The 22,834-nt window shown below is 51.2% G+C and overlaps 1 protein-coding gene across 2 annotated transcripts in view; it reads left to right on the top strand.

Moving 5' to 3' along the window:
• The window catches only part of TNPO1 (transportin 1), a 1,741,771-nt gene that overhangs the window by 1,333,349 nt on the left and 385,588 nt on the right, over window positions 1–22,834 (top strand). For both annotated transcript variants that reach the window (XR_013607056.1, XM_078675276.1), the window contains exon 15: window positions 16,380–16,487. Coding sequence is in view for 1 of the 2 variants with exons in the window: in XM_078675276.1 (XP_078531402.1) it covers window positions 16,380–16,487 (108 nt within the window). In the remaining variant the exon portion in view is untranslated. The remainder of the gene's footprint in view (window positions 1–16,379; window positions 16,488–22,834) is intronic.

The raw sequence follows: 22,834 nt of genomic DNA, 5'->3' as shown, positions 1-22,834 counted from the left end.
AACTCCTTCCACTAGTGGTTCGTAAACTCAGACAAACTTCCCTCCCACTGATCCTAGTAGCTCCCACATGGGCCAGTCCACCTTGGTTCACTACCCTGTTGGAGCTCTCAGTAGTTCCTTGCCAAAAACTGCATCGTGCTCCCAGTCTCCTCTCACAGAGCCATGGAGACATAAGACACCCAGATCCCAAAGAACTAAACCTAGCGATCTGGCACCTGAAATCATAGTTTGGTTATCTAAACCTTCCACTAGACTGTATGAACATCATTAAAGAGGCCAGAAAGCCTACTACAAGGGCTTGCTATGCAGCTAAGTGGAAGCAGTTTGTTATATATTGTAGGGAATAGGTGTGGCCCCGCGACGAGGGCGACTGGCGCTGGACACTGGGGATCACGGTTCGATCCCCGGCTCCGGCGGCAGGGGTCTGCCCAGCACCATGCGACTCTGGGCAATACCTCGCTTAATCTTTTCACCGGCCCCCAGCGCCGAGATACCCCTTCGGGGGGTGATTTGTGCGCTATACAAGTACTGGATTTACATGTTACATTGTAATAACAATCATATCAACCTGTTAGATGCTTCAATTCAAAATATAATTTGTTACTTACTACACTTGCAGCTGTCAGGATTGCCTTACACATCCATACACTTACATTTCGCTGCAATAGCTGCATACCTTCAAAATAGACAGAATCTGTCCCTTTCAGAGTACCCGTTATCAAGGATTTTATGGAGGGACTCAAAAGAGTTATTCCACCACGACTTCCACCTGCTCCAGTGTGGAATTTTAACATTGTCCTTACCAGACTAATGAGTCCACCCTTCAAGCCTTTGCATAAATGTGTACTGCAATTGCTCACTAGCAAAGTTGCTTTCCTCATTGCTATCACATCACTGAGAAGAGTGGGTGAGCTTCCGGCACTAACCATAGCGGAACCATTTTTTCAACTCCACAAAAATAAAGTGGTTCTTCACACTAATCCCAAATTCCTACCGTGGTATCTGCATTTCACATCAATCAATCTGTTGAGTTGCCTGTGTTCTTTCCTCAACCAGATTCAGTGGCAGAACGGGCTCTACACACTTTAGATGTGAGACGAGCCTTATTGAATTACATAGAAAGGACAAAACCATTTTGTCAAACTAAATAACTCTTTGTGGCTTTTGCTGTACCACACAAAGGCAATCCTATTTCTAAATCGGGTATTGCTTGGTCGACTGTTAAATGTATCCAAACATGCTATGCAAAAGCAAAGAGGACTTTACCAATACCCCCTAGAGTGCATCCCACCGCAAACAAGGGGCTACTAGGGCTTTCTTAAGATATATCCCCATAGCTTACATCTGTAAAGCTACAACATGGTCTACGCCGCACACATTCACCAAGCACTATTGTTTAGATGTATTAGCAAGAAAACAAGCTAATGTAGACCAGTCAGTTCTTAGAACACTATTTCAAACAACTGCAACAGCTAGGGGGCGCTAGAGGGCGCACGGCAAGATGGCCGCACATCGGTGAGGCTCTGCCAGTCTAAGCTGAATATCCGCTAGTAATCCGCATAATCCAGATACCGTCGCTCTTTGCCCCGGCGGAATATTGTGCCTGACTACCGGTGGAGTGGTTTGAGCCTGGTACGGGGGTCTGCGGCCCCGGTTTGACTATCCTTACAGCCCTCACGAAACCGACGCGGCCACGGCCGCGTGGAGAATACACAGGCCTGCTGGAGCCGGGAGCCGATCGTCATCGGCACCTGGGGTGGGCCTTGCCGATCGGAGTAGCAGTGATTGGAGGGAGGTGCGGATAGCAATCCTGTGTGCGGTAGTTGGCTGAGTCAGTGCGAAGTGAGTCCTGACCTCCGGGAGCCCCGTGCAGGCGATGTCCGACCGGGGCGCGCCTTGGATGCTGGCGGCCTGTGCCTCGTACGGAGAGCAGAGCTGAAGATCGGACCTGGCGCTGCCCGGGAGGCCCGGAGGCGTTGCTGCCGAGAGATCCGACGGAGGAAGTTGCCTGATGCTGTGGAGGAATTGGTGGACGGCGGCGAAATTGAGCGCTTGCCTACGCTGGTTGCGGTGAGTGGGGCTGAGGCCTGGCGGCAACGATTGCTGCGGAGGCGGGATTCGGTAGCTCCGGGTCTGGCCGCGCGAGCTGTGACTGGCGGGGGTGGGCTGCTGATCGGGACCGGAGGCGCTGGGCTGTGGAGAACCCTCGATTGCATGTGGGCAGCTGCTTGCTGATCGGTGCACGCGGGAGCGGCTGTCCGGCCTGATTTGGCAGTGGTGTTGTAGCGACAATTAGAGAACAACGTGGTGGAGGACAGGGCTAGAGTTGCGGATAGCGTCTGAGTGATCGTATTTTGGATATCGAGCGCCTGCTGGCCCTGACTCTGCTGGAAACTGCATTTCATTACACCTGCTGGGGAATAGCTGTGTCATTGCCCAACTCCTAGCGACATTTGTGCGCCTCCCGGGCTGGCGCCGCCATTTTGGGATACACCGAAGTTGCTCATCAGTGTCTTGAGACTTACTGGTAGGGGTGTACAATTATAACTAGCGCTATGGGCAGGCCTGAGAGAAATCAGCCCAAGCTAAACTTTGAAACAAGTAGAACTGGGGTGCCCCCATCGCAGGGTCTATCAGATACTGAACCGTCAGGAGCCGCAGGGTGTGCGCCGAACTTGGAGGCCACGCTAATAGCCATGCAGAAAACTCTGCAATCTATAGAAGGCACTATGGAAGCAGTTAATCACCGACTGGACCATATGTCCACGCAATTTGAGCGGCAAAATGAACGGATGGGTGAGGTAGAGCAAAGGGTGTCTGCGACGGATGATGGCCTCGCGACAGTGACTAATAAAGTTTTCAGTATGGAGAGAGTGTTGGCGGTAATACAGGCTAAGAATGAGGAGTTGGAAGGGCGGTCCTGGCGCAACAACATCGCGTCACGGGGCTGCCGGAATCAACGAATGTGGGCAAAATGGAAGATTTCATGGAGAGACTCTTTGTGGAGATATTTGTTTCTGACCAGCTCTCTAAAGTGTTTACAGTGGAGCGGGCACACCGCTCTTTGGCAAAGCGTCCGGTGCCGGGGGCAGCGCCACGTCCTATAATTGCTCGAATTTTGAACTACAGGGACAGGGATACGCTGCTGCGATTGGCGAGGGATAAAGGCACCATAGACTATCAGGGTAACTAATTGGAATTTTTCCCAGACTTCACCATGGCTGTGCAGGCAGCACGTAAGGAATTTGCCAGAGTAAAACAGATTCTCCGGGACGAGGAAATCCCATATGATATGTTGTACCCAGCGCGGCTACGTATGGGGGCACCCTCTGATAACAAAATCTTTAACTCTCCGAAGGCAGCCATGGAATGTGCGAAGAAGCAGCAGAAGCGCAAGAAAGACTCAGCCAGGGCGCAAGATGGGGATGACGACATGCCTGAGGATCAATCACTGCACTCCTATGTTTGGGGCGTTCATAACTGTTTGCTAACGGGCCTCTAGTGACGTGCCTATTAAGAATGATTCGCTCTTTCTGTAATAATGGCTTCTCCTCTTGCAGGTGCTGCTTGGTTTCCGAATTTTACAAATTCTTCATGGGTCAGAAGACTTAAGTGCTCTGTGGAAATTGCGCAATAGTGTTGCATGTGGCACAGGTGGTTTAGGATAATTGTGCTTCTCCTAGGTCATAGGACTTAGGACCGTTCAATGGACAATCTGAGATGCTGAACTACAGTTTATACGCCTGGCCATGTAACACTGAGTTGTAGCACTGGCTCTTATCACTAACATAGCGCCGATGTGATATATGTAGACTAAACTGTGTTGTATGACTGAAGAGTTGTGGAGCGGCGCCTATTGCTCGCTAGGTGGTGGGCATCGGCTATCTCTTGGTTTACGGACTGGCTACTGTTGGTATGGCCGGGGTAGGCATGAGACGACGGGCTGGGTTGCATATACTGGCAGCTTAGTCACCTCCTGCTTTCCTTGAAGGCGGGAGTTTTGTGCCTCTTAGCCCCCACATATGGGAATACCCCACATTCTGTTTGCGAGTTGGTTGGGAGGAGGGAGGTGGGGGGGTTGGGTTTCCTTTGGCTGGTTGGGGGGGCCGAAGTGGGAGGGGGGGACAGGCAGGCATCTGGGATGGCTTTGGCAGGTTGGAGGAGCTGAAGTGGGGAGGGGGGGGACGGGGGAGTTCCAGAGAATCCAAGCTATGGTTTGGGCTATTGATGGTGCGGGTATGTGGACGGGAGGGTTGGCAGATGGGAAATGCATTGGTAGGCTGCAATGCTATCTACATTCTAAGAAGGAGCCTGCAGACCATTGGCTGATTTGTTACTTTATGCTTAACAACTGGTGCTGGGAAGTGGGCGCCACAGATCCAATTACGAGGCTACATCATGGCAGGTCATATGGATAAGGGGGGCAGAATTACTTGGATCACATGGAATGTGCGGGTATTGAACAGACCACAAAAGACAAGGCAGGTATTGGCATATTTAAACAGACACGGAGTGCAAGTGGTATTGCTTCAGGAGACTCATCTTAAAGGGCGGGCGGCGGAAACGGTTGCTAGACAATGGGCTGGTACTAGGCTGGCATCTAATTACTCCTCATATGCTCGTGGGGTCATGATCTTGATTAAGAAAAATGTGCCATTTGTCTCGTTACACGAGGAAATTGACAAAGAGGGTAGATATATTATATTGCATGGGAAATTGTGTGGCACTCTGGTCACAATGGTCAATATATCTGAAAGAGACACGTTAGTGATAGATTCCTTACCTTAGAATATCCCCAGGCGTCAGACTGGATCCGGAAATTTTTGCGTAGCAATACCCCTGCGCGTCGGTAGGCGTCGTCTGCGGCTCCGCGTCCGTCGTCGGCGTCATTAGCGCCGGAATGACGTCGTCTGAGTACTTAGACGCCGCCCATGCGCGCTGACGTCAGTTCTTTTTTCCGCGCCAGCTAGCGCAGATCCGGAGAAGCTCTACCCCTAGTCATTTTTTGACTAAACTTTTTGATCTTTTTCAATCATTTCTTTCTTGAGTCTTCGACTCTATCGGTGCCGGTAGGGATGCCCGGGTTCAAGCCCTGTTCGAAGTGCGACCGACTAATGTCGGTCACGGACCCCCATCGCCGGTGCCTGAAGTGCTTAGGCCTCGACCACGACGACCGCACCTGCTCCGACTGCTGGGCCCTGACGTCGAAGGCTAGGCAGGAGCGGTCCCGCAAGCGGCTCGAGCTCCGGCAGTCGGCCCCGCGCCATTCCAGGTCCCGGTCCCACGGGAGGTCGAGGGACCGGTCGCGGGGTCGGAGTCCCCGCAGCTCCGGGAGTGGACATCGGTCGTCGGGATCCAAGTCCTCAGGTAAGAGGCATGAGAGGTCGGAGCGGCATCATCGCTCCTCTGACCCACCCCGACGCTCGCACGATGCGGCCAGGGGTTCGGGCGACACCGCCCACGCGGCTCTGCGAGAGTCGCAAGCGTCGCCGCCTGCCCCACACCTTCGGGTCCCTGGGCACGGCGCGACGCCGGAGGAGGTCGAGCGGTACCTCATGGCCATGAAGTCCCTCCCTCCTCGGCCGGGCCCCGCGGCGCCTCCGGGCCCAGCGGTCCCGGCTGGAGGACCTAGCGGGTCGGGCGCTTCGGCCCCGACGCCATCGGGTGCTTCGGCCCCGGCGCCGCCGGCGACTTCGGTCCCGGCGCCGCAGGACCTCACAGGATCCGCTTCCGGGTCCGGGTCGTCGTCGGTAGACCTCACCGGCGCCGGCCCGAGGGTGTCGCCCCCGGCGCCCATTCTGGACGCCGTCCCCAGTCTTCCCTTTGGTCCGACTCTGGCGCCGGAACGGCGCCGTTGGGCACCGCTTCCGACGGCCTTTGGAGATTTCTATTTCCATGAGGAGGCCCAGTCTGTTGACCCTGGATTACAGGAGACTGATGCCAGAGGTGATTGGGAGGGGTCTGAGGACCCTCTGGCACAGGATTGCCAGTCACAGGAGGACTGGACATATGAGCTTGGGGAGGCCAGTGGTATTGACACCTCGCCAGACACTGGATTTGTCTCCCCTCCCACCGTGGCTACGGAGGAGGGGGCTGCTTACAGCGTAGTGTTGATTAGGGCAGCCAAGGCCTTGGGACTGGAGCTCCCCGTCGCGGCCGTGAGGACTAACCTCCTCACTGAGGTTCTTAAACCGCAGGCAAGCTTCAGTGAGCCTCTGCTGCCGTTTAATGAAGCCCTATGTGACGTTCTTGTGGGCACTTGGTCCAAGCCCGCCACAGGTCCGCCTGTGGATAGGAACGTGGCCAGACGCTACCGCCCGGCCCCAGGCGACCCTTGCTTTTTGTCCACCCACCCCACCCCCGAGAGCCTGGTTATCCAGGCCTCCACTTCCCAGACCGCATTCCCGACGGCCCCGCCCGATCGGGAATCCAAGAGATACGAACAGTTCGGAAAGAAAGTGTTCTCGTCCCTGAGTTTGGGACTGCGGTCTGTCAACACCGCGTGTTTCTTGGGCCGCTACACCCACACCCTGTGGGACACGGTCGCGGACGTGCTGCCACAATGCCCGGAGGAGTTCCGGGCTAAACTCGCCCAAGCCCTTGTGGAGGGTCGAGATGCGGCACGGTACTCTATCCGGTGTGGACTGGATACCACGGACTCACTGGGAAGGGCGATGGCAACGACGGTGGCGGTTCGACGCCACGCCTGGTTGAGGTCCGCCAATTTCTCGGCCGATGTCCAGGCCACCCTCCTGGATATGCCGTTCGATGGCTGTCGCCTTTTTGGCGACAAGGCAGACCATGCGCTGGAGCGATTTAAGGACTCCAGGGCTACGGCCAAGTCCTTAGGCCTCTCGACCACGCGCCAGCAATCGGGTGCCTTTCGCGGCCACGGAAGGGGCATCCCCACACGTGCTGCCAGCCACGCACCGCAGAATACCCAGCAGTGCGGTGGCGGCCGTGGAAACCGCCGTGGTGGCGGCGGTCGGGGTCAGCGGCGAGGCCAGTCCACACCTCCCTCCGCAGCACCTGCCTCCAAACCTTCCTAGTCCGAGCTTTCAGGCCCATGTGACGCCTGTGGGAGGCAGGGTTCGCCATCACTACTTCCACTGGCGCACTGTCACATCGGACAAGTGGGTGCTGCAAATCGTCCGAAGGGGCTACTCCCTCCCCTTCGAGGCGACCCCTCCAGTCATGCCACCGCAATTCCACCGCGTGTCGGAGGATCACTTGCAACTTCTGCAAGAGGAAGTCACGGCCCTCTTGGCCAAGGGGGCCATCGAGCGCGTTCCTGGGCCAGAAGTAGGGTGTGGATGTTACTCCCACTACTTTCTGGTGCCCAAGAAGGGCAAGGGGGGCCTGCGCCCGATCTTGGACCTACGGAACGTCAATGGCTTCCTCCGCCAAGAGAAGTTCAAGATGCTGACTTTAGCTCAGGTCTTAGCTGCCCTGGACCCCGGAGACTGGATGGTAGCGTTGGACTTGCAGGACGCTTATTTTCACATCCCCGTCCTGCCGGCCCACCGGCGTTACCTGCGGTTCACGGTAGGCCACGAGCACTTTCAGTTTACCGTGCTCCCCTTTGGCCTTACCAGCGCCCCACGGGTGTTCACGAAGGTGATGGCGGTGGTCGCAGCTCATCTGCGCAGGTTAGGGGTGTCAGTCTTCCCCTACCTCGACGACTGGTTGTTGAAGGCGGGCTCGCCCCAATCAGTCGTCAGCCACCTCCAGACTACGGCCGACCTCCTGCATTTGCTGGGGTTCTCCATCAATGTGCCGAAGTCGCACCTGTGTCCCTCTCAGAAGCTCCTCTTCATCGGAGCGGTTCTAGACTCGGCGCAGTTTCGGGTTTACCCTCCCGAACAGCGGGTTCGGGATATTCAGGCTCTGATTCCCATCTTTCAGCCTTTATCCCGAGTCTCGGTCAGGTTGACGCTGCGGCTTCTGGGGCTGATGGCCTCCTGCATCCTACTGGTGCGTCACGCCCGGTGGCGGATGCGGGCTCTGCAGTGGGACCTGAAGTTTCAGTGGGCCCAGCATCAGGGCAACTTGTCCGATCACGTCTTGATCTCGGAGGGCACTGCAAGACAGTTGCAGTGGTGGCTCACGGACCGCGATTGGGTCAGTGGCAGGTCCCTCTCCCTACCCCACCCGGAGCACGTAGTTGTGACGGACGCGTCCCTCCAGGGGTGGGGTGGCCACATGGGAGAGGCGGAGATCAGAGGACTCTGGTCTCCGGCGGAGGCCCGGCTCCACATCAACCTGTTGGAGTTACGGGAGATTCGTCTAGCGCTGAAGGCATTCCTCCCCTCTGTCCGGGGGAGTGTAGTGCAGGTGTTCACGGACAACACCACCGCCATGTGGTACTGCAACAAACAGGGCGGGGTGGGGTCGTGGACCCTATGCCAGGAGGCTCTGCGCCTCTGGCAGTGGCTGGAAAGTCAGGGTGTGACCCTGGTAGTTCAACACCTGGCAGGTTCTCTGAATGCCAGGGCGGACGAACTCAGCCGTCGGTGCATGATGGATCACGAATGGCGTCTGAACTCGGCAATGGGGAGAGCCTTGGTTAGATCTATTCGCCACCGAAGAGAACGCGCAATGTCATCAGTTCTGCGCGTTGGAATTTCCAAGGCGGCACTCGCTCGGAGACGCTTTTCGTCGCGAGTGGAGTTGCGGTCTGTTGTACGCCTTTCCGCCTATACCACTTCTGCCCAGAGTGCTGAAGAAGATCAGGCGCGACCGGGCCCAGGTTATCCTTGTGGCTCCGGACTGGGCACGAAGATACTGGTATCCCGAGCTACTCAGCATGTCAGTAGATCCCCCGATTCGTCTGCCCCTTCGGGAGGACCTTCTGTCGCAGCAGCAGGGGACGGTCCTCCACCCGAACCTGTCCAGTCTCCACCTACAAGCTTGGAGATTGAGCGGCGACAGTTGAGGACATTTGACTTGCCTCCCGAAGTCTGTAATGTCATTCTGGCAGCCAGGTGTCCCTCCACAAAGTCGGTATACGCCTGCAGGTGGAACAGATTTGTGGCATGGTGCACAGCAAAGGCTGTGGATCCACTCTCTGCCCCCCTTTCTGAGGTTCTCCTCTTCCTTCTTTCTCTTGCCCAGCAGGGCTCTGCTCTGGGCACTGTCAAGGGCTACCTTTCTGCCCTTTCTGCCTTCTTAAGGCTACCTGATCAGCCTTTGTTCAAGTCGCCTATTGTAAATCGATTTCTTAAGGGCATCACGCACATGTTCCCTCCTGTTCCCTTCGTGATGCCCCAGCGGGACTTGAACCTTGTTCTTACCTTCCTGATGTGCGCTCCCTTTGAGCCATTTCACAACTGTCCTCTTCGTCTTCTGACTCTAAAGACTGCTTTCCTGGTTGCCATCACCTCTGCCAGGAGAGTGAGTGAGCTCCGGGCCCTTTCTTGTACTCCACCTTTCCTTTCTGTCCATCCGGACAAGGTTGTGTTACGTACGAAGCCATCTTTCCTGCCCAAGGTTGTCTCAGCCTTCCACATTGGGCAGTCCATCACCTTGCCAACCTTCTTTCCACCTCCGCATCCCTCTAAAGAGGAAGAGCGGCTCCACCGTCTGGACCTAAAACGTGCGCTCTCATTCTATTTGGATCGCACACGCCAGTTCCGGGTGGATAACCAACTCTTTGTTGGCTACGTGGGTGCTAAGAAGGGGAAGGCGGTACACAAGCGGACCATCTCCCGGTGGATCATCTTGTGTATCCAGGCATGTTACTCCATGGCTAAGAAGGAGCCCCCTGTTGGATTGAGGGCTCATTCCACTCGGGCCACGGCAACTGCAACTGCCCTGGGCCGGGGAGTCCCCTTACAGGACATTTGCCAGGCAGCTACGTGGGCCTCGCTGCACACGTTCGCAAGACACTACTGCCTGGACAGTCAAGTCCGGAGGGATGGCTTCTTTGGCCGTTCCGTCCTCCAGGACTTTCTGGTGTGATTATTGGTTCGCAGACCCACCACGGGGTTGGTATTGCTGGGGTATCTATTCTAAGGTAAGGAATCTATCACTAACGTGTCTCTTTCAGATGCACAAGTTACTACTTGTGTAACGATATATCTGTAAGAGACATTAGTTAGTGATAGATTCCTTACCGACCCACCCATCCTCCCCGTTCTGCGAACCGATATCTAGGGTTAAGGTCATCCCCTTTCAGGGCCCTAGTTTATTGGCACCAGTGTTGGTTCTATCATGGCTCTGCGTATCTGGCGCGGAAAAGCTGTGTATCAGAACTGACGTCAGCATGCATGGGCGGCGTCTAAGTACTCCGACAACGTCATTCCGGCGCTAACGACGACGACGGACACGGAGCCGCAGACGACGCCTACCGACGCGCAGGGGTATTGCTACGCAAAAATTTCCGGATCCAGTCTGACGCCTGGGGAATATTCTAAGGTAAGGAATCTATCACTAACTAATGTCTCTTACAGATATATCGTTACACAAGTAGTAACTTGTGCATATGGCCCGAATGTTGATGACCCCGAGTTTTATATCACCTTATGGAACAAAGTGTATGCTTTACCTCCCTCTGCAATTGTCTGTGGAGGGTATCTGAATGTAACGCTGGATAATGCTCTAGACAGGAAGGATGATCGTCCCTATGCTGCTAAAAGGGCAACTACTGCGGTGTGTGATGGTTTGAATGGACTTGGATTGGTGGATGTATGGAGGCTTGGACATCCGGGAGTACGTGAGGGTACCTGTTACACTTCAGCGCATGATACCTGGTCGCGTTTGGACTACTGGTTGGTGACAAGGGATGTTAGTGGATGGGTGGCGAAAGTGTGCCATCTCACTCGAACATTATCCGATCATGCCCCTGTGCTGATGGAGATGTCGTTGCCATCTCATACACCTGCCCCTTTCTCGTGGCGTTTACCACCTGGTACTTTATCGGATCTAGTGCTCCGGGAGGAGCTAAGGACAGTTATTGAGGACTTCTTTGTTAAGAATGTTGGATCTGTGAATGACATGGGAACTGTATGGGAGGCCTTTAAGGTGCTTGTACGAGGAGTGTGTATCGGTATGCAATCTGGTGTGCTTAAATCTCTGAGGGACTCCATGACCAAGTTGGAGCGCGAACTGTTTTCCCTAGAACGGCAGCATGAGCTGCAGCCGGCGGCTTCACTATTGGCTAACATACGGCTGAAGGTTTCTGAGTACAATGATCTGGCAGAACAGGAGGTTACATTTTTGTCTAAACGCACTAGGGCAAGGTATTTTGGTGAGGGAGGGCGTCCAGGACGTGGGCTGGCAGATAGGATTAAGGAACCATGGGCTAGACTCTGGTGTACAAGAGATCATGGATGGGGACGTGAATGTGACGACTGCGACCGGTGTTCTCGATTGTTTTGTGCAATATTATAAGCATATGTATGGGCATAGGGAGACGGCTGGAGAGGAGGAGACCGCACAATACTTGGAGGACATAGCGCTGGTCTGGCTATCGAAACGTCAGCAGGATTTTTTAATGCATCATATCACAGAGGGGGAGCTCCGCGATGCCATCGCGGCTCTACCAAACGGCAAAGCAGCAGGTACAGATGGATTGCCATCCGAGTTTTATAAGGAGTATGTAGACCTGCTGCTGCCACATTTGGCACTGGTCCTTGAGGAGACCTTAGAACAGGGACAATTGCCGGCCACGATGAGGGAGGCTCTACTGGTGGCTCTACCGAAGCCGGGCAAACCACGTAATCAATGCGAGTCGTACAGACCATTGTCCCTTATGAATACTGACGTTAAAATTATTGCTAAAGTGCTGGCAACGCGACTGCGCTTGATATTACCAGTCAAGGGTCTACCGGATCAGTCCGGTTTCATTCCCCTCCGCTCTACTACACATAATTTGAGGGCTTTGTTCGCTGTTTTGCATCTCCTTCAGCCAGACCTAGCTGCGGTTGCTGTGCTGTTGGATGCTGCTAAAGCATTCGACTCTGTTGTATGGCGATATATGATAGTGGTGTTGCAGCGCATGGGTGTGCCCTCCTTCTTTATATCCTTAATCATCCTGCTTTATACGAACCCGATTGCAAGGGTGCGGGTGAACGGTCATGTGTCGGCCACGTTTTCTGTTCAGAGGGGCGCTAGGCAGGGTTGCCCGCTATCGCCCTTGCTGTTTGCCATCATAATGGAGCCACTAGCATGTATACTGAGACAGAGATACGCGGACACGGCATTGCGCTTCCCTCTTAGGTCTCTGGCTATATCCATGTACGCCGACGATATGGTTCTGTATGTGAGGGAGCCTGCCCAAAATCTTGAAAGAATATTGCGGGAGTTCATTCGGTTCGGGCTCTTTTCTGGCCTTACCATTAATTGGGACAAATCCATAATATTACCTCTTACAGGCATCACGCAGCCGTTTCCATTGGAATTTCCCTTGGCATGGGCCATAGAACCTGTTCGGTACCTGGGGATCTGGGTACATCGCGACGTCCAAGAGGTGACTAGAGCTAACTACGGAGTGGCTATATCAAACTTGGAAGATCAGGTGACCCGATGGATACGATTGCCACTTTCGTTTGCTGACCGTGTCTCCCTGATTAAAATGGTAGTCCTGCCTAAGTTTTTGTACTATTTCGTTAATATACCAATTGCCCTAACATCTCATTTTTTTGCACAGCTTCAATCATTGTTAATTACGTTAGCCTGGGGAGGGAAGAAACCGCGAGTGAAGTGGGATATCCTAACGAAGCCATACGAGTTAGGTGGATTTGCCGTGCCTGACATGAAACTATATTATCTCTGTGCTCAGGCTCACTTCGCCACTTATTGGCTTTCGGCACCACCATATACGCCGCTTGAGGCCAGCGCAGTACAGCCTATACCCCTAAAGGCGATGGTGGTTAATTCTCATTCGGTCTACGAAAAAGGCGAGGTGGACACGGTACAGTGTACCTCCAAGGCATGGGGGAATTGGGCAAGCGCTCGAACTGACTGCCGCCTTATGCACGGGAATGCCGTTGTTATATCATGAGGATATCTCGGTTACGAGTGAAGTGGGAGCATTGCAGCTGCTGCAGGGAGCTGGAGCAAACACTATGGAAGATGTTTTTCCAAATGCTCAGTTTCTCCCATTACAGACTCTATTGGATCAGACGTCGAATACCACCATGGCCACCTTTATTTATGTTAGGTTGCGTGCTGCGATACGAGCTTTATATCCCTCTTTCCCGGCGGAACCGTCTGTGTTGGGCGCATTACAAATCATTTATACGACAACTAATCGGGCAAAATTGATCTCACGATTATATCGAGCGTCGCAAGAGGATGAAGGAGGAGGGGCTGAGATTGCGAAGGCAAGATGGGATGAGTGTTTGCCTGAGCCCTTGACTGATGATGAATGGTCTGAGTGCTGCACTATGACTGGTAAATTCGTAGTGAATGGGAATTTTCGACTCATTCACTATAAATTCTTGCAACAATGGTATTATACGCCTGCACAATTGGCCAGGTATGGTCTCCGTGATTCATCTGTTTGTGGGCGTTGTGGGTTGGATGGCGCCGACTTTCTCCACTTGTCCTGGGGATGCGCAAGGGTGTCTGCTTTCTGGACGGATGTCACTGTCGCGTTATCCGAAATGACATTGTTTGAGCTTACTAAGGATCCGCGCCTTTGTCTGCTGGGCATGGCCTCTGGAGTACCAGCTGGAATGAGAAAATTGGTAGTGCTAGCGCTGCAGATTGCTAAGCGAAAGGTGGCCGCTTGCTGGGGTGGGAGAAGGGCGCCTGATGTCAAACTGTGGCTGCAAGATATGGCATATTGTCGTGATCAGTTGGCTTGTTACTACGAAGAACTACCTGCTACTTCACGCCCGTTAGATATTTGGGGCCCATACACTGAGTACATGCTATCTAAGCTAGGAGACGATTAATGTCTGTTGAATGCGAGCGTGCAGTACTTGAGTGGATTATTCCGGTACTTCCTCAATGGATAGATGCCAGCTGTTGAGTAACGATTGTGGTAACGATATCCCCTGTTTCAGCATGTGCATGATCAATATACACTTTATATCTGAGGCCACCTGACCTCCCCTTTTTATGTTCTATGCTGCGTTTCACTTCCTATATGAGCCTTGTGTGTATGAACCTGACCTGACCAATGCCTACACCACTACCGTGACAATTTCGAAATCCTGCTTACCTTACCTATCTTCTGATATTCTGCACTATTGACTGCTGCCTTGATTGGATTCCGGGGTTGTTGTGGGGGGGGGGGGGGGGGGGGGAGTTAAATTGTTCGGCTGTTACTAAGGAATAATCGAAATAAGGCTGCTTGTAGCTATATTCTGACAATGCAAGACTTTAGATTGGCACATTGAAAGGTTGTAATACCATTACATAGATTGAGACTACTATGCTTTGATGCGATTCCTGAAACATGACTATCGTATCGTACTGCGGCCGGCCCCATTGGCGGGTTGTAGGCCAAATGATGTATTCTTGCATTAAGGTAAATAAAGGTCTGTTAAATCAAAATAAAAAACTGCAACAGCTACAGGTTAGCCACCGCTTTGGGAGATTGGTGCTGTATAGTCTATGCAATGCATGTGATCTACAGCTCACATACCTCGAACAGAAAATTCTACTTATCCAGTAGGCATCTGTTCTTGGCATGTAGAGCTGTAGATTCACATGTGCCCACCCGCCTCCCGGGGTGCCTGTACCTGTTGCAGTTTATTACTCATATACTCTTTCATGAACATCTTTATTCTACACTTACTAACTCCATTCTCACCCTCTGCGGGGAAAACAATCTAACAATGGAGTTGATGCCCATGCGCACTATCACCGAAAGGAGGAGTCACCTACCTCGTGACTGGAAAGACTTCTTCCAAGAAAAACAACTTGCAAACATCCGGACCCAACACTACATGGTAGGAGTATGCAAAGCATGTGAATCTACAGCTCCACATACCAAGAACAGATGCCTACTGGGTAAGTAGCTTTTTCCTTACCTTGCCTGTTCCTGACTCTGTATCTTACACCGGCCTCCAGGTCACTGAACTTTAATGCTGATGCTTTGTTTCAGGAGGGCCCTTTGTCAGGGTGTCCTTGCGTAACTCCCCACAGCCTTCTCTGGTTGTTTTGGCCCCTCTGCAGTGCAGTGCTCCCTAACCCTCAAAGTATTTCCAAAACTGAAGTGCCAACCAGGCGCTGAGGTACGAGAGGTGCGCCTTTCCCCATCTTCTCATCTTCCGAGTCTCGTTTCATCCTGGCCGGTAGAGGCCGCTGGCTCAGCCGAGACTCCACTCCGGAACCGGCCGTATCCGATGGTGCGGCTGCTGCTGCTGTCAGCGAGGCACCTTTTCTCTTCTGGTTGACCGCTCCAACTCCGGCTGCTTTGGGGCTCATTCTGACACTCAGTTTGTATCCTCCACTGGAGCTGCAGTCGTTGAGTCTCGCCACTGCTGCTAATAGGCGCTGACAAGCCAATACAAGATTTCTCTGCAACAGTGTATCTCCACGCCTCCTGCCAGCGAGCTTAACCAACAAAGTAGCAGCCTGCCAAAACTTTGTCACGGCCACTGCCAGCATACTCCAGCAGGTTTTTCTTGATTTTCCTTTCCCTTCTCTCCTCTACTGCATTTTGTCCAGCGGCTGGTCAGAGACCTGTGTTACAGCTACTTCAAGCAACCGCCATCTTGCCTCCACTTCTCCTGCACATTACTCTCTCGATTCAGGCTCATGTTCCACAAACCTTAACCACACCCCATTGGAATTCCAGTGAATTCTACAGTCAAATTCAGGATACCGGGTAGTGCAAGAGGTCTTGCACCAGGCATACTTGCAAGAATTGTCCCATCCTATCATATTGCTTGGAACGTTGTAAGCCTTAAAATCTACTTCATCCTGAAAAAACATGGCTGCTGTTTCATGATAGCACTATACCTGATCTATGAAACACCCTGTTCCTCATCTAAGAACTATCAGAGCACTTCCTTGATTCAGTAAATATGAACTTCTCACGAAATCCTGTGTCTAGCGTCTTCTGTGCAGGGCCCAAGATCACATATCTTTGGATATGTGATCCATATCTTTGGATATGGTGCTGACCGAATCCTGCTGGCTTCTAATGATCTGTTTTTACTCTATGTAATGCTTTATATTTCTAACTTTATTTTTCCTTTCTGGTATACTGTCAGACAGATTATGATGCTTTCCAAAGGTCCCTGGAAGAACTTATACTGCACATGTTGAGAAATGAGTAAACCTCTAAAAACAAGGGGCTTCTAGTCCCACATTCTTGATGTTCCACACTGATTGGTTACTATATTTATTTACATTTGTGTTTTTTGTAAAGCTGTTTGTTAAAACACCTTTAATAATGAAAATGTGATTTTGTATTTCAGTGCCTTTCTTCAGTTGCCACTGCATTGCAGTCTGGCTTCCTACCATACTGTGAACCTGTTTATCAGCGCTGCGTGAATCTTGTGCAGAAGACGCTTGCACAATCAATGGTACCTACATTTTTTTAATTCGTTTTTTAATTGCAAATTGACTAGGGCCAGCGATTCGAAGGAGCTCTGTAAAGCATCGAATAGTTAAAACAACCTTTAAGAAGTTGGCTCACAGTCTGGTGTATTAATGATTTTATAACAATTTCATTGATTTAAAAAATACATCACTGCATTTGTTAATCAGGATACCAAAAATATCCAATATCTTTGAGTTATTAAAATACATTTTAAATACTCTCTTCATGTACTGCAAGTCTTTACCAGCAGTTTATTTGTAGGTCAAGGATCAGTGTTAATCTGGTTTATTACCTTTTTGACCTATATAAGACTAGATTAAAACCTATAAAAGTGCTTCTCTGTTGGTAGTGACATGTTAGTTCAGCTGTCAAGTGAGATTTGGTGTGGTAGGTTGAGGGGGGGTGGTAAATCATGAAGAGAATTTTTCTTTGAAAGATATATGTGGTCGTGCACGAGAATAAAAATTGTTCAGTGTTTCACTTCAATAAACATTCCCACACAGTACAGCAAAAGTTGCAACGAATCTTTCCTTCCAAGTTCGGCTGTAGCAGTATTGCTTTTCTGGGTCATAGACCTTAGACCTGACTTTGAGAGAAAGGTTGCACACAGCATCTTATATCTTGTAAAGTGAAGTCTCTTTCAGGGTCCTAACAAAGTACTGCCACTTGTTGGACGGGAGCAGCTTTTGTACTGCTTACGAGTCACTCATAGGATTTCAGGGCCAGTCAGAGTCCAGTCTTCCAGACAGGGTAAAATGCATCTTTACTAGCCTTTCTGAAAACCTAAAGAAAAGATAGGTGTCAAAGTGATTCTTTCTCAGGCAAGGTACCATATTTCCGAGCACAACTTGGCACAACTCAGCAAGAGAAGGAAGTCATGCTCTATGTTCAAGTGGTATAATTAGAGAGCTACATATTGGCAGGTATTGTTCGATTATTCTCTTGGCCTTGCAGATATCTTTGTGGTTGCTTACTTCGGTACCCAGTGTGAGAAGTTGGCCTGGTATATGATGTTCACTATTCTAGTGAACACCTTGCACCAGTCCAAACAACCCTTATGGTGATGGTTGTAAGTCAACCTTATAGACCAGCTATCCTAGTGGTAGCGTGGACAGAACAGTCTTAGGCTAAAAGACTCTTGTGGGCGTGTAAAGCCAGCTGTTTTACCATATGTAACCCCTTGAATACCAAATGAAAGGACACCACACAGGATATATATAAAATATATATGTATTTATTTACTAACACACTCCTCTGAACTCTTTATGAGATCAGAGGCCAAAACACATAACAAGTTACTTAGTCAGAATACGTTAAGTTGCACAATTTACAGTTAGGCCCTAGGGGCGAAGCAAACCATATATTAAGAAAGTGTTATAAGTACCACGTCAAGAGAAAAGGAAAGGACTAGGGCCTAGGGAATCGCTGGGGCTACACTATCTGAACCTTAGTTTAGAAGTAGGAGGCCCACAGGCGGCGCGTGCACTGTCTTTACAAACACACGAGAGTCAATGTAAAGTCAATGGGAACTTAGAAGTTAGATAAAGAAGGATTTAGGACACTTCCGGTTTAGCTAGGAGGAAACAACTAAAAACCTAGACACTTGGATAGTCAATACCCTTGGGAGCACCGAAGTACTCACGTTACCTCACCCACAGGAAGCGGGTGCATAGGTGTGAAGATGTCGGGTTTCGCCGTTGAAGCCTATGGAGCCTTTGAAGAAAGATGCTGCATGCGACCAGGAGGAAGATGTCCGGGTGGATCCAAGGGTGGATCGAGGATGAAGAGGACCTGAAAGCAGAGGGGACAGAGTCTGGGTCACTAGCCAGTGACCGGGTGGAACCAGGAAGGAACCAGACGACGTCGAGGAGCATCAGGTGCTGTTGTGAACCTTGTCTCTTCAGCCACGCGGACCAGGAGGCGTCAAGGACGACCAGGTGATGGAGGCGAGCTGTCCCACGAAGGTTCTCGCAGATGGAGGGGTCGACTGCCGGATTGGAGTCAACAAGCTTTGGCAAAGGCAACCCACGCAGGATTCAAAGAAGGCTTCTTGTGCAGACCAGTAAGGTCTGAGGTGCCTCACCTTTGCAGGGAGGCAAGGGCCAGTCTGGAGCAACCAGACCAGCGAGTTGGTTCAAAAGGATTGTCGTCACAGAGGCTACTAGCCAACGGGCCAGAAACCGAACAACGCGTCGAGCAGAACACAAGCAGAAGGGCCCCACGCAGAACTCGTGGAGTGTGGGGGGCTGATCTTCGGTGCAGGTGGAGCTCGGATTCGTGGCTTCTCAATCCCCAGGGCACAGCTTCGAGGATACCTCAGGAGTTGCACAGTTAGCAAGTTGCAGGCTTTTTAAGATGTCCGGTCCCAAATGTCTCGTCGCCTCCACGGATCTCAGCTATGCTGCAGTGGTGAAGAGAGAGTCAGAGAGGTCTGGAAGTCTGGGTCTTGTCAGGCTCTGTGCTCGGGTCCCGGCGGGAGCGTCGACAAAGCAAGCCGTTGATTTGCTGGATGGTGCCTGGTTGCCCAGGGTGGTCACTCCTTGGCCACAAGGGAGATTCTTCAGTCTTCAGCTTCAGCAGAACGTCGAAGGTCCAGAGTTTCGTGTCAAGTTTCGATTTCAGGATTAATCTAAAGTCCTAGGACTCAGCTCCTACCTTTATACAACTAAAAGGGGCTGGATTACTTTCTAGGTCCCTCCTGTGGGTGGGACCAGGAAGGGGGTGGTTACACCCCCTTTCCTTTGTCCAGTTTCGTGCCAGAGCTGGGGCTGGAGTGCCCCAGCAAACGGTTTGAACTGGGGTATGCATGGAGCACCTCATGTGCCCTAGGCAGTGTCTCAATCTATTCAGCCCTCCCTGTCCCAATACACAAAGTCCTGTCTGGGGTGGTGCTCGCACCTCTCCAGGCAGGAAACCTATTGTCCAAACCTCAGTGACTGGAAGGACTCCCAGCAGCAGGAGGTCAGACTTGTGTCTGTGGCAGCAGCATCCACCATTTTGTGACGCTGGGGCTCTGGTTAACTTTAACCGGGATAGTCAGCAACAACATGTCTTCTCCCTCTAGAAGGGTGGAATGCTACCCCCGTCGCCAGAATTGGCGAGGGGGTAGTATTCCAAAGCGTATGACACCTTACACGACATGTTTAGATCAAGCCAAACCAAAGTTCGCATTCAACCGTGAGGATTATAATGCACTTAAGAGTATATGGTATGGCAATATCATAGACCAGCTATAAGGACATGGTTCCGAAAGCTGCAGACAGGCTCAGCTTTTGCTAGAGCACCATCTCACACATAACCAAGCACTCTGCCTCCAGGATTGTTAAGGCCTGCCATAGGAGTGACTTATAGGTTACTGTGGGTCTATATATAAGGGCAGATATAGGAATACTATACCTAAGCAAGGGGTGATTACACGACCTTGCCCCAGCTGAGTGATCAGCCAGTTGTGCCAGTTTGAGTGGCCAGCCAGGGGTGGCATAATACATGCTGCAGCCCCTGGTAGGCCTTTGTTACACCTATGCCCTGAGTACCTAGGGTACACTTCTACAGGGGCTGACAAGGTGAACCAATTCCCAATTGTGGATGTACCTAGAGTACATGGTGTAAATTTAGAGAGAGTGCATCTGGACTGCGGGTCTGATTAACAGGCCCACAGCCACATCTAAGTCGAAAACAAGTAAAGCAAAGCAAAAAGTGGGGGTGAACCATAGGAAGCAGACCCTACTCTCCTACACCCAGAGGCAGATGACCTGCAGGTACGATCCGCTTTCGTGCACGAGGGGAACTGGAAAGTAAATCATAGATTGGTGTAATATGGTACAGCAGTCACACGAAACTGTGGATGGAGGATTGCTATAGATATCTGCGTTTAGTAGCAGTGTTTTTAGTTCTCTGCTCTAGACAGCTCGCATGCTCGGTCTAGAACGGACACATACTGCATAGGCTTTCCATTTGTTGGCACCATCGTCGCTCCATATTGTGTTCTCCCCATTTGTCAAGGGCATGCATACGTTATGCCTCTTCGTGTGTTTATTCTTTCCTGAGCGCACCTCCCAACTACCGTTAAACATACACAGCGGACATTGTACGCCATTGTTACAGGACTACTTTGTTTGATTTGAGCACTTAACGCGAGTGCTCGTCTTTATAGTTCCGTTTATGTAAACAGGCCTGTACATTTCTGCTGTATTCCTGGTTTGCTGCTTCCCTGCTAAAGGCAGACTCCAGTCCCTAGGTGCTCACGTCTCCGCTGTGGCTCCGTCAAACCAAATTCACTACTATTTAACGCACCCCTCCCCTGTAGTCTTCTCCATCACAAACCTTTGCTCCCTCATCTCCATGTTCTGTTCTTTGAAACAAAAAAGTGAGCATAGAAGCTTTAGTTTGCTGCCATGGCACTGTTTTTATTCTTCTTCAAAAGGCACCTTTTCTTTTCGTCTTTTGTGCTTTGGAAACGGGTTATTTCTGCACTACTGGCAATGCCCAATTGACCAAGAAGCGCACTCCTCTGTGCATATGTAGAGCACTTACTATGCTGCAGCAACTCAACTTTACCACTTCCTGTGCGGAACGGACTGCACCTCGTGAACACAACTGTTACCCTGACTGTCCTGAGATCACGATGCAGTGCGGACACTGCAGTAAAAGAACGGTCTCTTCAACTCCAAAATACCCTGCCTGTACATGGAGAGTGTTGAGGTTCAATGTTATCCTTCTTATCTTCTTTCTTGTCATTTCTGGATCTCAGGAAGCAAGGTTAGGGGTGCCCCTAAATACTACGTCTAGGGCTGTTATAGGTAGTTAAAAGGCAGGGATAAAGGGTACCTTTCCTGGGGTGGGTACACCCCCTATCATGCCACCCTCCAGTGGGAAGGGGCATGTGCCTGTCACTGGTTGGCTGAGTCCCCCCAACTTCAAGATGGCGTGGACTGAAAGTTGTGCTTCACCTCGCCTCCCCACCTGAGCGGTGGAGTCCCTCCCTTAGTAGGGGTCAAAACCAGTGGGGACCAGTTGCTGAAAGCAGCAATTGGCCTTGGGAAGCTTCCCCTTTGGGAACCCTGCCCATTCTGGGGGAGGAGGCTTGGCACCTCGTCCCAGGATGTGCATTGTTTCAGCACCCAAAGACCAGCAGGCTTCCGAACCAGAGGTCTAGAAACTAATCTGGTGGTGGCAGCTTAAAGCAGCCACTCAGCCTGGACACTAGTGGTGGGTTCGTTTTCAGGGGGCATCTCTGAGATGCCCTCTGTGTGCATTTTTCCTTAAATTCCACACCGGCATCAGTGTGGGTTTAATGTGCTGAAAAGTTTGATACCAAACTTCAATTTTCAGTGTAGCCATTATGGTGCTGTGGAGTTCTTAATGACAAACTTCCAGCACCTATACTCTTAATGGCAGCACTGCACTTACAATATCTAAGAATGGACTTAGACACTGTAGGGGTACAGGGCTTATGCACCTATACCCTCACCACCGGTATAGTGCACCCAGCTAGAGGGGTGAATGATCTATGCCAGGGCAGTGGTTTGTAGGCATGCCACACAGAGATGTGTGCCATGTCGAGACTTCACTTTGTTCTGCACCAAGACACGCAGCCTGCAAAGGCAGTGTGTGAGTGTCAGGGTACAGGACATCTAAGGGTGGCACAATAAGTGCTGAGGCCCTTAGAGGTCTACTCTGGTCACAGTGCCCTGGGTACCTGTGGTACCATTTACCAGGGGCTGACCTGTGGCCAGAGTTGCCAATTGGGTATAGGCTTCAATGCAGTTTTAGAGAAAGAACATAGGCCCTGGGTACCTGATTAGCAGGAGCCCAGGGCATACTCAGAGTACATCAGCAATTCAGCAAAAAGTGGGAGCAACCATGCAGAAAGAGGGCATTTTCTCACAGTTTTCCCTAACTCAACGACTGGCTGTTGAAGGTGGGCTCACCACAGTCAGTCGTGAACCACCTTCAGGTGACGGAAGACCTCTTAAAATATTTGGGGTTCTCAATCAACGTGGTAATGTCACACTGACCTCCTTCTCAGAGGCTCCTATTAATCAGTTTAGATCCTTCCCTCTGGATCAACAAGTCCAGGACATTTAAGCTATAATCTCAATTTTATTTATTTATTTATTTTATTTTTTTTAAGTTTTATATAGCGCTGGCTAGATCCGGAGGTATCAGAGCGCTTTACATGAGGACAAGCATTGTTTCAGAGCATAGTTACCAGTTACATAGTTACAAGTTACACTTTTTTCAGAGCATAGTAACAAGTTGCTGGAGCGTAGGTACATGTGTTAAAAACATATACATAAGGGAAAAATCAGGCAAGGTGAGAGATTCAGG

The sequence above is a fragment of the Lissotriton helveticus genome, chromosome 2_1 (genome assembly GCF_964261635.1).
Source record: "Lissotriton helveticus chromosome 2_1, aLisHel1.1, whole genome shotgun sequence".
Taxonomy (NCBI): domain Eukaryota; kingdom Metazoa; phylum Chordata; class Amphibia; order Caudata; family Salamandridae; genus Lissotriton; species Lissotriton helveticus.
The sequence above is the reverse complement of the archived record's forward strand: the minus strand, read 5'-3'. Positions and strand labels throughout refer to the sequence as shown.